This window comes from Erigeron canadensis, chromosome 9 (genome assembly GCF_010389155.1).
Source record: "Erigeron canadensis isolate Cc75 chromosome 9, C_canadensis_v1, whole genome shotgun sequence".
NCBI lineage: Eukaryota > Viridiplantae > Streptophyta > Magnoliopsida > Asterales > Asteraceae > Erigeron > Erigeron canadensis.
The window spans coordinates 9,682,203-9,696,399 of record NC_057769.1 but is presented as its reverse complement, the minus strand read 5'-3'; the positions used below and the strand labels follow the sequence as shown (position 1 = coordinate 9,696,399).

At 37.3% G+C, this 14,197-nt stretch overlaps 1 protein-coding gene across 1 annotated transcript; it reads right to left on the bottom strand.

The window, feature by feature from the left end:
- Positions 1 to 379: 379 nt before the first annotated feature.
- Positions 380 to 3,799, bottom strand: LOC122581921 (cyclin-dependent kinase B1-1). The gene is made up of 6 exons (XM_043754237.1): positions 3,226 to 3,799; positions 3,034 to 3,145; positions 2,373 to 2,466; positions 1,790 to 1,859; positions 779 to 917; positions 380 to 690 (listed from the first exon to the last, which is right to left on the bottom strand). The coding sequence occupies exons 1-6, from the start codon at positions 3,630 to 3,632 to the stop codon at positions 598 to 600; spliced, it is 915 nt and encodes a 304-aa protein (XP_043610172.1). The 5' UTR covers positions 3,633 to 3,799; the 3' UTR covers positions 380 to 597.
- Positions 3,800 to 14,197: the final 10,398 nt, after the last annotated feature.

Here is a 14,197-nt window from a genome sequence, read left to right as displayed (position 1 = left end):
GCTACTGGATTGATTTGCAAAGATACGCATGAAGTTAAATATAACAAAAAAGGTTATGTCATTTTATGTTTCTGGAATTATAAGTACTTGGGAAAAACCCGTCTTCTTGACATCTGAGCTCCGAAAAATTACAATCCAAATTAGTAAACCTTAAGTTCCATATATGCAATTATACAGGAACTAGGTACAAGCTGTAAAAAGCAATCAACGTTTGTGGAATTACAGACCTCTTGCAGGGGTCTAGAACTGCAGCATAACATTCTGCAGTTTTTGTTTTCGTATCTCAAGAGCTTGCACCATTATTGTATATTCATGTATATTGAATTGTAATGAGATTTCATGATATGCAACGTTAAAATTGTGACAACCCAACCAACAATAACAGCAAAGAAACTGTTCCATAACAAAGAATTGTAATCACAATGGGGAATTGTAGGTCCATGCCATTTTAGTTAGATAAAAAAAAAATGCAACACAAACTTAAATGAAATACTAAAACCATTATTGGACAAAACACACAAACTGTAAACAGTACATCACATTAAAATCACCAAGATGATGATGCCATCTTTCAATCCAGTCACAGGTGAAAATGCTTCAGAACTGGGATTTGTCCAGGCTATCAAAATATGGATGATCCATAGCAGCCTTGGCTGAGATCCTCTCAGCCGGGTCATACTTCAGCATTTTCTGAAACAACAAATCACATGATCACCTATATCAGTATTTCACAAAACCTGATTTTTAAAAACCCAAAGCATTATTTGCAGATAGATACCTGTAGAAGATCAACACCATCAGGTCCCAAGGACGGAACAGCACGCGCCAGATTCTGAGGTTCCCACCTCGGGTAGACATGCCAGTCCTTAAGATCGGTCACCCCTGGCCACTGCTCTTCTGTTGGAGTCCCAAGGAGCCTGCAAGTTCAATTAAGATCACAAATGACACTGTGGATCAACATTTTACTTTCAACATTGGCATCATTGATGTAGACTAGAATTACTACACATAGCAAGATGGGTAGACGTTGGGTAACTAGTCACATCATTAGTTCAGATTACAACAAGGCATGAGATGTGGTCAAAACCCGATCCAACCCGGCAAAACTCAAAACCCGCCGATGCACGATAATCAAAACCAAAGCCCGGTTCTGGGGATTTCGGGACGTTTGCTCATCCTTTTCAGCACGGCTCAAAACCCGGGCTGGCCCGAAACCTGAAGTTGCATGAAAATCAGAACTGAAACCCGGCCAGTTAAGCTGTCGGGTGGGCCGTTTCAGGCGGGCCTGGACCGGGTCTCGGGTAATCCGGTCATTTGCTCATGCCTACACAGCAATTCTACATTATTCCATAAATACAACTTCGTATGCTTGTGAAATACAGACTTTTCGCCAACTTTCAACCTCTTTGACCATCGATTTGGTCAAATGCTCCCATAGAGTTTTAGATAAACAACATAAATTGACAAATGGGTCAAAGTTGTCACCTCTACGGCATACAATGTATAAAACACTGAAACAGTATTTCAAACCCTTGCAGACGCATCTAGCTTTGTTCAAGTTCCAGTTACTATGGGTCAAAGTTGTCACCTCTACTGCATTTGGTGTTGTGTATAAAACAGAATTTCAAATCATTGCAGAGTCATCTAGTTTTGTACTTTTGTTCGAGTTCCAGTTATCATTAGGCCTCATTGCTATAAGTGAGTAACTAGAAGAGCATTCTGCAACGATGCTGCCACCCTTTATATTGTCTAGTTCAATGTAAAGCATTTGTGCAAAACAAGTAGAAACCTGAAAATATGAAGTAGTTGTTGGAACTCAGAGTCACCCGGAAATAAAGCCTGTCGCCTAGCCATCTCCGCTGCACAAGATTACAATCCAAATTAGTATCACTAAATTCTCAAAACGCAGAACACAATGACTAACACTTTGATCAACAATGTAATTTAAAAACTGTAACTACAAAAAAATGGTGATCACATATTATAAACAAGAAAAGACAAATGTTGAAGAAAGCAGATTAAAGAGGAGTAGATAGATACCAAAAATACAGCCAAACCAACAAGATCACAGGATTTTAACACTTATGCCATTAGATTTCAGCCAAGTTTTAAATCATAATGAATAGTTGAATACTAAAATACTTAACTATTATATGATTCAAGGTAAGAGTCTTGACACTCTGATACTTTTATGTGATGCATGTTTAGATGTTACATGAATTATCACTTTTGATAGAAAGATAGTTAACCACTTTAAATCTACAATCCATAGTAGTAATACCAAACACTAAAAAGTAAAGCGAAAAAGATACAAACCCTCACATATCATAAACAAAAACGAAAGCAAAAACATGGGAATTTCAAGATAATACCAAAAATGCATCCAACAGACCACATATCAACACCAAGGGAGTAATTTTTCGAACCCAACAGAACCTCAGGCGCCCTGTACCAAAGCGTAACAATCTGCAAAACCACATCAACAATTTTCAAACTCCAAACTAAGAAAATTTCAGTATCACCTAGAAAAATCAACAATACAAACACAAATTACTATGTACAATTTAATACCCAACCACCTTGTGTCCTCCTTCCTTCTTTTAAAATATACAACCACAAAAACCGGACAGTTCAAAGAAAATGTGACTATTATATTACGGTTTACATTTAACAAGAAACCATCTTGGAAGAAACCAGGGTTCAAACCTCGTTACCTCACTGGGTAAATCTTAGGATCACCAAAAAAAAAAGTTTACAAAATGACCACTGAAATACCGGTTTAGGCTATATACATCAAATCCAAAAGCATAACTCTTCCAGGGTAGCCTGAACGGGGGTCGCTATCCGTTTACCCATTTAGTTTAAATTTAACATAATACGAGTTACGGTTTTACCCTAATCATGTATCTAGGGCTTATTTGGGAAACTTAATCAACTATATCTAACATCTTTTCAAAAGAGGACAATTATGTTATAAAATATAGATATAGATACATGTATATATATATACGAATTATGATAAAAATAAAAAACCTCATGAGTATAACTCTTAAGAGGAACAGTAAAAGCCCTTCCAAGACCAAGATCAGCAATCTTCAAAATCCCCTTTTCTTTATCCACTAGCAAATTCTGCGGCTTCAAATCCCTACAAAAAAACGATTCATCAATTTAACGAATCGAATTTTTTTTTATAAAAAAATATAAATTTACAAACAAAATTTATACCTATGAAGCACACCATGGCCATGACAATGAGCAACACCTTTACACAACTGAAACAAGAAACTCTGGATCTGCGAACTCGGTAACGGAGACGGATTCGGTCCTTTTCGATGAACATCGATAAACTTTTTGAGATCTGTATCAAGGTACTCGAAAACCAAGTAAAGTAAGGGTTTGCCTTTGTGATGAATATGCTGAACACAGATTAATCGGACGATGTAGATTGAATTCGATAGCATTTGAAGAAGCGAGATCTCGCGTAAAGCGGTTGGAGGGATTCCTTCTTCGTCCATTTCGAGTCGGGTTTTCTTTAAGGCGACGAGTTGGCCGGTTTGTTTGTCTTTGGCTTTGTAGACTTTGCCGTAGGTTCCTTCACCGACTTTCTCGAGCTTTTCGTATTTGTCTTCCATTTTCAGATTTTTTTTGGAGAAGAATGAATGAATAAATCGAAATGTGTGTGTGTGTTTTTTGAAATGGGGGGAGCGTCTTTTAAATTTGCAACGGCAGTGAATTTGGAAAAATTGGTAAAGTGAGTGTGTATTTTTTTCCCTCTATTTTGAATTTTTGATTTTGAATTGTTTTGGTTTTGGTTTTAGGTTGGGCTTTTTTCGTCCACCTGACCCGTTATATATGCCAGTTTGATTATTTTTTTTTTATCCATTTTTGTTTGGTGGCAACCCATTTTGGTTTTATTCTTCGTTTTATTTTTCAGTAGCTTGCATCAGTTTTAGTCTCTTTCCGTTTTTAACATGAACATTCACACCTACAAAAAACCTGACTATGCACCCTGCATTCTCCTAAAAAGAACAAATGACAATTAATTGACAACCAGCCTATTATTCATCCTATCTTAAGTTCCGTTTTTAATATATCTGGTCGCACTGTTCGGATTTTGTTATTTCACAATTCGCACCCCGAGTTGTTGTTTCACTTTGTTCATTGTTTCATATTTGGTTTTTAACATAAACATGATGTTGTCGTTAGGATATTGCTTACATGTTCGCATAGTTTTTTTCCATGTTAGATTTTTGCACTTCTTGAGTCAGACACAAACGGTCAGTCCTTTGTAGAGAACTGTCGCTTATACCATTTATAAGGCCTAGGTGATAGATAGGTGAAATGAAATGATGTGGCAAGTGAAACAAGGTTAAAGCCTTAAGTAAGCTAGGTGAAGTGTACCAGTGCAAAGGAGTCGGTTATTCATTTCACCGACCGAAATTTTGTTGATTTTTTGTTTTTATGTGGTTGAGTCATCATGGGTCAAACACACATACACTCTATTTCTAGTTTCTGGACCACACAGGAGGAATCTTTTCAAACTTGACCCATATATACTTTGGTAGTATGATATGATATACTTTATATTTTAAAATTAAAGGTATTATGTTTTTAATTAATTATAAGTGGGGACCAAATGATAGGTGAATGGTTAAGAAGAAAAATAGAAGGTGAAAGAAATGAAAAGGTGATGATGATGTGCCATGAAAAAGTGTAGGTGAAAGGATGAACGGTTACGAATGGTCTTATGTGCTTTCTGGTTTTATGTATAATATTATGAAAAAATGAAAAATTGGAGGAAACTTGTGCTTTGGAAAAAACAAAGTGCATTCTTTCATTCAACAAAGACAATCTATATATAGCCTTACAAACATGGACCACTTTCATCCTAAAAGTCTAAAACGTGGCTCACTCCTCTTAACTGCCATCTTGACTTTGTCAAAGTGAAAACCTCCTAAGCAATCAAACAAACGTGCATATTACTACTAGACTTCCTATCCATTTATATCATATAGATATAAAATTCTAGACTTCTTAATTTACTTACTACAGACACTAACTTAACTTACTAAGGACACAAATTAAAGACCAACTCATAAAACAACTTAATCATGTCAAGATTATCTAACAATCAACCCCATAATCTTGACGTCTCAGTCTTGTTACATGAACACATGCTCGGTTTTCCATGGCTTCGATCTTCCCATTCTTACAAATATCCGTTCTCATTTGCTTCTTAAAAACCCCACATTCACTCCTGGTACATTTATCTTCAACTTGCCATAACTCTAGCTTATTAACTTCCAAACAACACACGTACCTTTTGCTTCTAAAGAATTGCTGTGAAAATGTTTGTTTAGTTTCTGCCATGAATCCTATACAATGAGTCATGGGGATCTTGAGTCAGTAAACCCATTATTCAATAAAGTCACAAACTAGATCATTTAGACCACAATACCATATCACCCATATACTCAAGGAACCAAGCCATCTTCTTTTCATTCAACGGCAGCCCAGTTCTCTTCCCCTGTCCACCACTTCTCCTTCACATGAACTTTTCCGACCAACAGTTAAAAAAATTCTAATCGAGGACTGTCACATGAATGCATCACATATCATGTCAATCCCCATAGTCCACCACCACCGGCTATTTTTGTTTCACAATAATGCGTTTTGTGCATAACACATCTATGAGTCTTCTTCCACGATCAAGAAAACAGATCCACCCATTTCATTGTTTTCTTTCATCTGCCGAATGAAATGTATCCAAAGCCGTTTGCTTTGTCTTAACCTTTCTTTTGCGATGAACTTACCGTTTGCTTTCAGTGCTTCTAACAGCCATGAGACTTACGCTTCCTGATTTTCTTGTGTTCGTTGTTGTTGATTCGAACTCATTCTTGCTTCCTTTTTTTCGAATCTCCTTACTTCTTGCTCTTTCCTTTCTTTCTTGCGGGATCCCCTTCTCTTGCTATTCTTGCTATTTGCTCTTGCTTTATTGTCGCGACATTCTTGCATTCTTGCTGCTTTCATTCTTGCTACATGCTACATGGATTCGAACGGAACCCGGTGATGTTGATCATGATGATCAAGCCTACATGCTTGCTGCTGCGCTTCTTTTCTTCCCTGTTGGACAAAACGCGTGAATAACACAATACCTTAAGTTGATTTATCCCAGCCTAAGCCTAAGACTACCCACTGGAACCTTACTAATATTCGAATAGAATAAAAACAGAGCAGCAATATTATTCGAATAAGAAACAGAACAGCAGCAACAATCGACTATAATGAAAAACTAAGACACTTATTGTAATAAAAGACTGAGAGAAATCGAAAAGAAACGGAAGGGATATATGGCCGAATAAAACTCTTTTATTGAACAAGTATTATTCGTTTTGGGATAGCTAATACATGGCATCACATCCTCTATTTATACTAATGGAAAATCCCTAACAATTGTTTTCTGCCGACTTAACAACCGACCCATGTGATGACATTTAGGAAATTAAAAAAACCTTGACTAACAAGTAATTCCTAAGTTACAATTATTTAATAATTATTATTACTAATTATTAAATTTACTAATATATTCAATAATCTCCACCTTATTAGTATATTCTCAAACTTAGTATTTTCCAATACCAAGCATCTTCAAACAATGCAAGAACTTGGACCCTGGCACAACCTTAGTCAAGTAATCAGCAGCATTATCTTCTGTAGCAACTTTCACCACCTCCACTTCTTTAGACTCTATGATCTCTCTGATGAAATGTAGTCTTACATTGATATGCTTTGTCCTCTCATGAAACAATTGATTTTTCGAGAGTTGAATTGCACCTTGGTTATCACAATTCACTGCTAGATATCTCAGCTCCACCCCCAATTCCAACAAAAAACCTTTCAACCATAAACTCTCCTTTATGGCCTCCGTAAGTGCCACGTACTCAGCTTCCGTTGTTGACAACGCCACTATGTGCTGTAGTGTGGCTCTCCAACTAACCACACACCCTTGAATCATGAACACATACCCGGTTATTGACTTCCCTTTATCAAGATCTTTTGCATAATCCGCATCCACATAACCGATCACATCTACGTGTTTCCCTTGATCTCCACCATACACTAGACCCACTTCAGTAGTTCTTTTCAAGTATCTCAAAATCCACTTCACCGCATCCCAGTGACATTTACCCGGATTTGCCAAATACCTGCTCACCATACTAACCGCATATGCTATATCCGGTCTAGTGCATACCATCAAGTACATCAAGCTTCCTACAGCATTCGCGTATGGTACCTTACTCATTTTCTCCACTTCAACATCATTATTTGGGCAATCTCTGGCTGATAACTTGAAGTGTGGACCTAAAGGTGTCATAACCGGCTTTCCATTAGCAATTTTAAAATTATTCAGTATTTTAGTAACATACCCGCTTTGTGACAACTTTAGTATTCTTTTGCCCCTATCTCTGATGATTTCCATACCCAAGATTTTCTTAGCAGCCCCGAGTTCTTTCATATCAAACTCTGCCTTCAGCAAACTCTTGGTTCCATCAATTTCAGCCTTGTCCCGACATGCAATCAACATATCGTCTACATACAGCAGTAGATATATGTGCTCCCCTGGCTTGTACTCCCTGTAGTATACACAATTATCATAATTGCTCCTACAAAACCCATTACTAACCATGTACTCATCAAATCGTTTGTACCACTGCCTCGGAGACTGCTTTAGACCATATAAGGATCTTTTTAACAAGCACACCTTGTTGTTGTCTTCTTCAAACCCAGGAGGTTGCTTCATGTATATAGTCATATCAAGACTTCCATGAAGAAATGTTGTCTTAACATCCAACTACTCCAACTAATAATCTTTACAAGCCGTTAATGAGAGTATGACCCTAATAGAACAATGTCGAACGACAGGAGAAAATACCTCATTATAGTCGATCCCGGCACGTTGAGTGAATCCTTGAGCTACCAACCTTGCTTTATACCTTGGTTTTTCAACACCTTCAATCCCCTCTTTGATCTTGTACAGCCACTTGCAACCCACCAACCTTTGACCACGTGGTGATGTAACTAATTCCCAAGTATGATTCTCGCATAGAGAATTCATCTCCTCTTCCATAGCTTTAATCCATTTGTCTTTTTCAACTGAAGTGACCGCATCTTGGAATGTTAGAGGCTCATGAGTATCAAGTTCTTCTGCAGCAGCGAAAGCATAAGCAGCAATGTTACTTTGAGTTCTAAATCTGATTGGTTTAACTTGCTGCCTTCTTTCTCTATCTCTAGCAATACTGTAAGCCGGAACTCGTGGATTATCTGGAATCTCATTGTCAACAACATCATCATCATCATCATTATCATTGCCCCCGTGAACTTCAACCTCACTCTCAGCAACTCTATGATTGTCTCTGCCCAGCTCCACCTCAATTTGAACACCATCTGGAGTACCCTCTACTGCCTTTTCTTTCAAGGTATCCTTGTACATCATACCTTCATTAAAGACCACGTTTCGTCTGTTTATTACCTTGGGCTTAACATCTGCACACCTCCATAGACGATAACACTTGATACCTTTAGTATAACCCAGAAAAATACACTTTTCTGCCCGGGGTTCAAGTTTCCCTTCATCAACGTGTGAATAAGCAACACAACCGAACACCTTCAACACATTATAGTCTGGTGCACTCCCAGACCAAATATCCATAGGCGTAAGTAGATCAATGGTTGAAGATGGCGACATATTAATCAAATATGCTGCCGTTGTAACTGCCTCTGCCCAAAACATCTTCCGTAATCCAGACTCAATCAACATGCATCTCACCTTGTTCATAAGAGTGCGGTTCATCCGCTCAGCTAACCCGGCCATTCTGTTGTGGAGTACCTACAACAGTCAAATGTCGAGCAATCCCACTCTTCTTGCACAAGTCATTAAATTCTCTTTTACAAAATTCAAGACCATTATCCGTCCTGAGCTTTTTTATCTTCCGGCTTGTTTGATTCTCCACCAATGTCTTCCAATCGCAGAATTTTTCAAAGGCCTCATGCTTATGTTTCAGAACTATGATCCAAACCCTCCTGCTATAATCATCAACAATGGACTAGAAAATACCTTGCACCACCTTTTGATTCAACTCTAGCAGGCCCCCATAGATCTGCATGAAGATAATCTAAACGCCCTTCTGTAGTGTGTTGGCCTCGACCAAATCTTACCCTAGTCGACTTTCCCAATACACAATTTTCGCAGAAATCCAGCTTCCCTAGACTCTTCTTGCCCAACAGTTCTCTTTTGCTCAGCTCTATCAACCCTGCTTCACTAATATGTCCTAGTTGTTTATGCCATAAAACTGCAGAATTGTTGATCTCTTGAACTCCAACATTAGCATCATTAATAACCACATTCCCATCCAGCGTGTACACATTATTATCTTGCCTTGTTCCCGTAAGAACAACCAAGGAACCTTGAATCAACTTCAACTTGCCGTTTTGTAATTTAATAGAGTAACCACTCTTTTCAAGAGTGCCAAGAGAAATCAAATTACGTTTCAGTTTCAAAATATACCTGACCTTATCCAGAATACAGGTTTTGCCATCCTCCATCTCCACTCGAACCTTACCAAACCCTAAGATAGGGCATGGTCGATCATCACCTAGCATAACTGAGCCTCTATTAGAAGCCTCCTCGAAGTCAAATAGATAATCTCTCTGAGACGTCATATGATACGAACACCCTGAATCCAGAATCCAGTCAACTCTCGCACCATTATCGATAACCATCAAGACATCAGCACTGTCATAATCCCCTGAACCGGAACTAGAACTTTGTCCGTGTTCAGTCTTCTTTCCAGCACCATCTGACTTCTTCTTCCTCTGTGGACAGTCTCGCTTCAGGTGACCTTCTGAGTGGCATATGAAGCACTTCAACACAAACTTCTTCTTTGACCTTGATCTTGAGTTGCTTCTAGATTGATTCCTATCACGTTGCTCTGGCCTGCCTCGAACAAATAGTCCTTCACCACTATCCTCCTTGGAATCGGCTCTCTTTTTCAGCTCCCTTGAATTTAAAGCCGCAAGAACATCCTCCATAGATAGCTCCTCCCGCCCATATAAGAGCGTGTCAACAAAGTGGTCGTAAGATTGAGGCAAAGAGGTGAGTAGGATAAGAGCTTGGTCCTCCTCCTCAATCTTAATCTCAATATTCTCCAAGTCAAGAATCAGCTTGTTGAACTCGTCTATATGATCACTCAACTTTTTACCCGAGCTCATATAGAACGTGTACAACCTCTTCTTCAGATAAAGACGGTTTGCCAAGGACTTAGTCATATACAAGCTTTCCAACTTCGCCCATATACCTGCAGCCGTCGTCTCCTTTGTGACCTCGCGAAGAACCCGATCACCAAGACAAAGAATAATTGTACTGTGAGCTTTCACCATCATGTCTGACTTCTCCTTGGCTGACAAACCCTCTGGTAATTTATTCTCTCCTTCCAGGGCATCTGCGACACCTTGTTGAACAAGCATAGCTCGCATCTTCACCCTCCATAGCCCAAAATCATTCTTCCCATCAAACTTTTCAACCTCGAACCGTGTGTTTCCCATTGACGATAACCTGGCTCTGATGCCACTTGTTGGACAAAATGCGTGAATAACACAATACCTTAAGTTGATTTATCCCAGCCTAAGCCTAAGACTACCCACTGGAACCTTACTAATATTTGAATAGAATAAAAACAGAGCAGCAATATTATTCGAATAAGAAACAAAACAGCAGCAACAATCGACTATAATGAAAAACTAAGACACTTATTGTAATAAAAGACTGAGAGAAATCGAAAAGAAACGGAAGGGATATATGGCCGAATAAAACTCTTTTATTGAACAAGTATTATTCGTTTTGGGATAGCTAATACATGGCATCACATCCTCTTTTATACTAATGGAAAATCCCTAACAATTGTTTTCTGCCGACTTAACAACCGACCCATGTGATGACATTTAGGAAACTAAAAAAACCTTGACTAACAAGTAATTCCTAAGTTACAATTATTTAATAATTATTATTACTAATTATTAAATTTACTAATATATTCAATATTCCCTACAGCGGCGGGGCTGCTTCTTTTCATGCCACCGACTCTCAAACCTGCTATATTTCTTCACCCACCAGCCCTAGTGTCTGATACCAAGTGTAGGGAACTGCCCCTTATGTGCTTTTTGGTTTTTGTATAATAATATGAGAAAATGAAAGATTGGTGGAAACTTGTGTTTTGGAAAAAACAAACTGCATTCGATCTTTCATTCAACAAAGACAAGCTATATATAGCCTTACAACCATGGACCACTTTCATCCTAAAAGTCTAAAACATGGCGCACTCTTCTTAATTGCCATCTTGACTTTGTCAAAGTGAAAACCTCCTAAGCAATCAAACAAACGTGCATACTACTACTAGACTTCCTGTCCATTTTATATCATATAGATATAAAATTCTAGACTTCTTAATTTATGTAATAAAGATACTAACTTAACTTACTAAGGACACTAATTAAAGACCAACTCATAAAACAACTTAATCATGTCAAGATTATCCAACATCCTTCCCCTAAGTGTTCCAAGTTGTATGTAATCTCAAGCTGACTTCCATACTCAGCTTGATATTCTATCTTCAATCCTTCTTTTCGATTTGAATAGAATGTGCAATTGTGCATTGTCGATGCAGTTTGAAGGACATTTGCTTTCATATGATAATGCTTTAAGTATATGAAGTGGCTATTGGAACAAATGCCATTTTTCTGCTTATTGAATATGAATGTATGCATGTTTGGTAGATGTCACAGGTCATTTTATCTTGCTGTTAATGACGAGGTTATGTTTGATTGAGCTTGTTATGCTCCTGTTGATTTGATTCAGCTATTTGCAAAGTTGTTTTCTATCTTGGTATAACTACTTTGAGTTATTTAGAATATTGTTGATCTGCAGCCTTGTAGTATTTCTTGGTTTTGTGTATGCGGCATGCTTTTTATGATTCTCTGATTTTTTTTTGTGATTTTATACATGATCATTGTGTTATTTATGGATCTTAGACCTTTCGTAACTATTCCACCCTTAAATTTATACCTTAGTATACCTCACACATCCAACTATACCCATTCAAAACCAAACAAACTATATAGACAAAAGATTTGAACACCGTTAACCTTTTCACCATGGACCTTTAATCTTTAACCATTAAAACATTCCATTTCACCAATTCTTTGACACAAATCTTTAACCATCAAAATTCTTATAATCTTTTCTTTTCACCTTCCCTTTACAAATTGTCTTATGATCCTTATGTGTTGTCTTATGTGTTTTGGGCATTCTTAGCCTTTTATGGCAGCCCCTCTTATGTGTTATTGGGCATTCTTAGCCTTCATGGCAATTCCTCTTATTTGTCTTCGGCATCCTTAATCTTTTTATGATTGCCTTTCTTCTTTGTTGATTTGTGTGACTCTTGTTGTTTGAATTGTGGTTGTATGATAGTTGTTCAGGATTATTTACCTTATATTGGTTGGAGATTGATATATGTTCTGACCATGAGACTGTAGTGCAGATTGCTGCAGGCAATGATTGGGGTTTTTTTTTTCTTATTTGGGTGTGGATACAAAGTTCACATTCGGTAAGGTGGTTTTTTACTTATAAGAAAACCGTTGGTTGTGTTTTATCTTTTTATTATGGTTGCAAGGTGTTGGTTATTTAGTTTGGGTCAAAATTACCTTTTTTTGTGATGAGGTCATAAAAGTTTCCCTTAACTCAAGTTAGTCTTTAGTTCTTTGTTTAGTTGTTTTGCTTAACCTGTGAAGTTGTAAAAGTTTTTGGTTATGTTGGATTAGTCTTTATATTCCTCTCACTTCTAATTGTTTAGTAGACATATCTTACGATTTCATCTTATGATTGTTTGGCTACGAGACACTTCTCTATTCATTATATATGTTGTCTTGCTAGATTTTATTGTTGGGTTTCCATAAGGTTATCTCCTCATTGACATTGGTTTGAAGGTATTCTGTTAATGATGATGACTTGTTCTGGGTTGTTCATTTTGCATTTTGTGATTGCAATTCAGGTTGTTGATAATCAGGGGAGTTCTCTTTATATCCGTCCCTTTTTTGAATTTTTGATGTGTCTTTTCAATCTTGTTGTTAGGCACTCATTTGATCCTCAATCCTTTACTATCTATTATTTTTATACTTCTGGTATCTAACTACAAGATTGAAGGGAGGGAATATGGGTAGTATGAGCTTTGGTAGTATTGTGTTGGTAATAAATAAAAAAAAAGGTGTTCTCTAAAAGATTTTGTTAAAATATAGTGATGCCAAAGTTGAGCCTTTTTATGGTCCTTGAGATTTTGCTCAGATTTTGAAATGCCTCAAAAATAGCTATGGTTTTGCTTTGCTCTTGTCCATGTTCTCTCCCTAATGTTTTGTTCGATACCTAATTATATTATTATTATTGGTTCTCTGTTGGTTTGTTAACTTGATTTCAGTATTCAAGTTAGCTGGAATCGGGGAGAAGATGATGATTATAGTTGGATTATGCTTTTGGAGTTGCTTGTTAAACACCGTGGGAAACATCTTCAAAATGTTTCTGAATATGATGGAACGGCCTCTTTATACTTGTTACATAAGCTTAAAGACTGATTTCTGACGAGTTGATCAGTTGTCGTGGATGGCTTTATGGGTTCTTCAGACTTGATAATACATTAGTCCGACAATACAAAAAATTTTGAACATTAGTTTGAGCTGCACATCTTCTGATCTAGTCTTCTTTCGAGCATCATGCTTCTTTGTTTCAGGCGCACATCCTTTTTATTTATAAAGGCTTGAAGTAGCAGCCACTCATTCCTACATTTTTTTTTATATATAGTCGGACTAATATATCAAAAAGGGAAAATTTGACTATCGACTTTTGGAGACCAGCCCAACCTCTCTGATCAGCTTCGTCTTTTTGCATATTTTGTGAACGTTGCTAAAGAATGTTTCTGGTTCCTCAGCTTAATAACATGCCGTCTTTGAAAAGTCGAATTTTGATGGCAAGAGTGAAACAAAAAAAAAAGGATTGATGCACAGGGAAGTTTCCTAAATCTATAACTCCATTTAGTTGTGTATTTTCATTAATTATTTAAACTTGCTAAGTTTTTTTTACTTGCAATTCAATAAA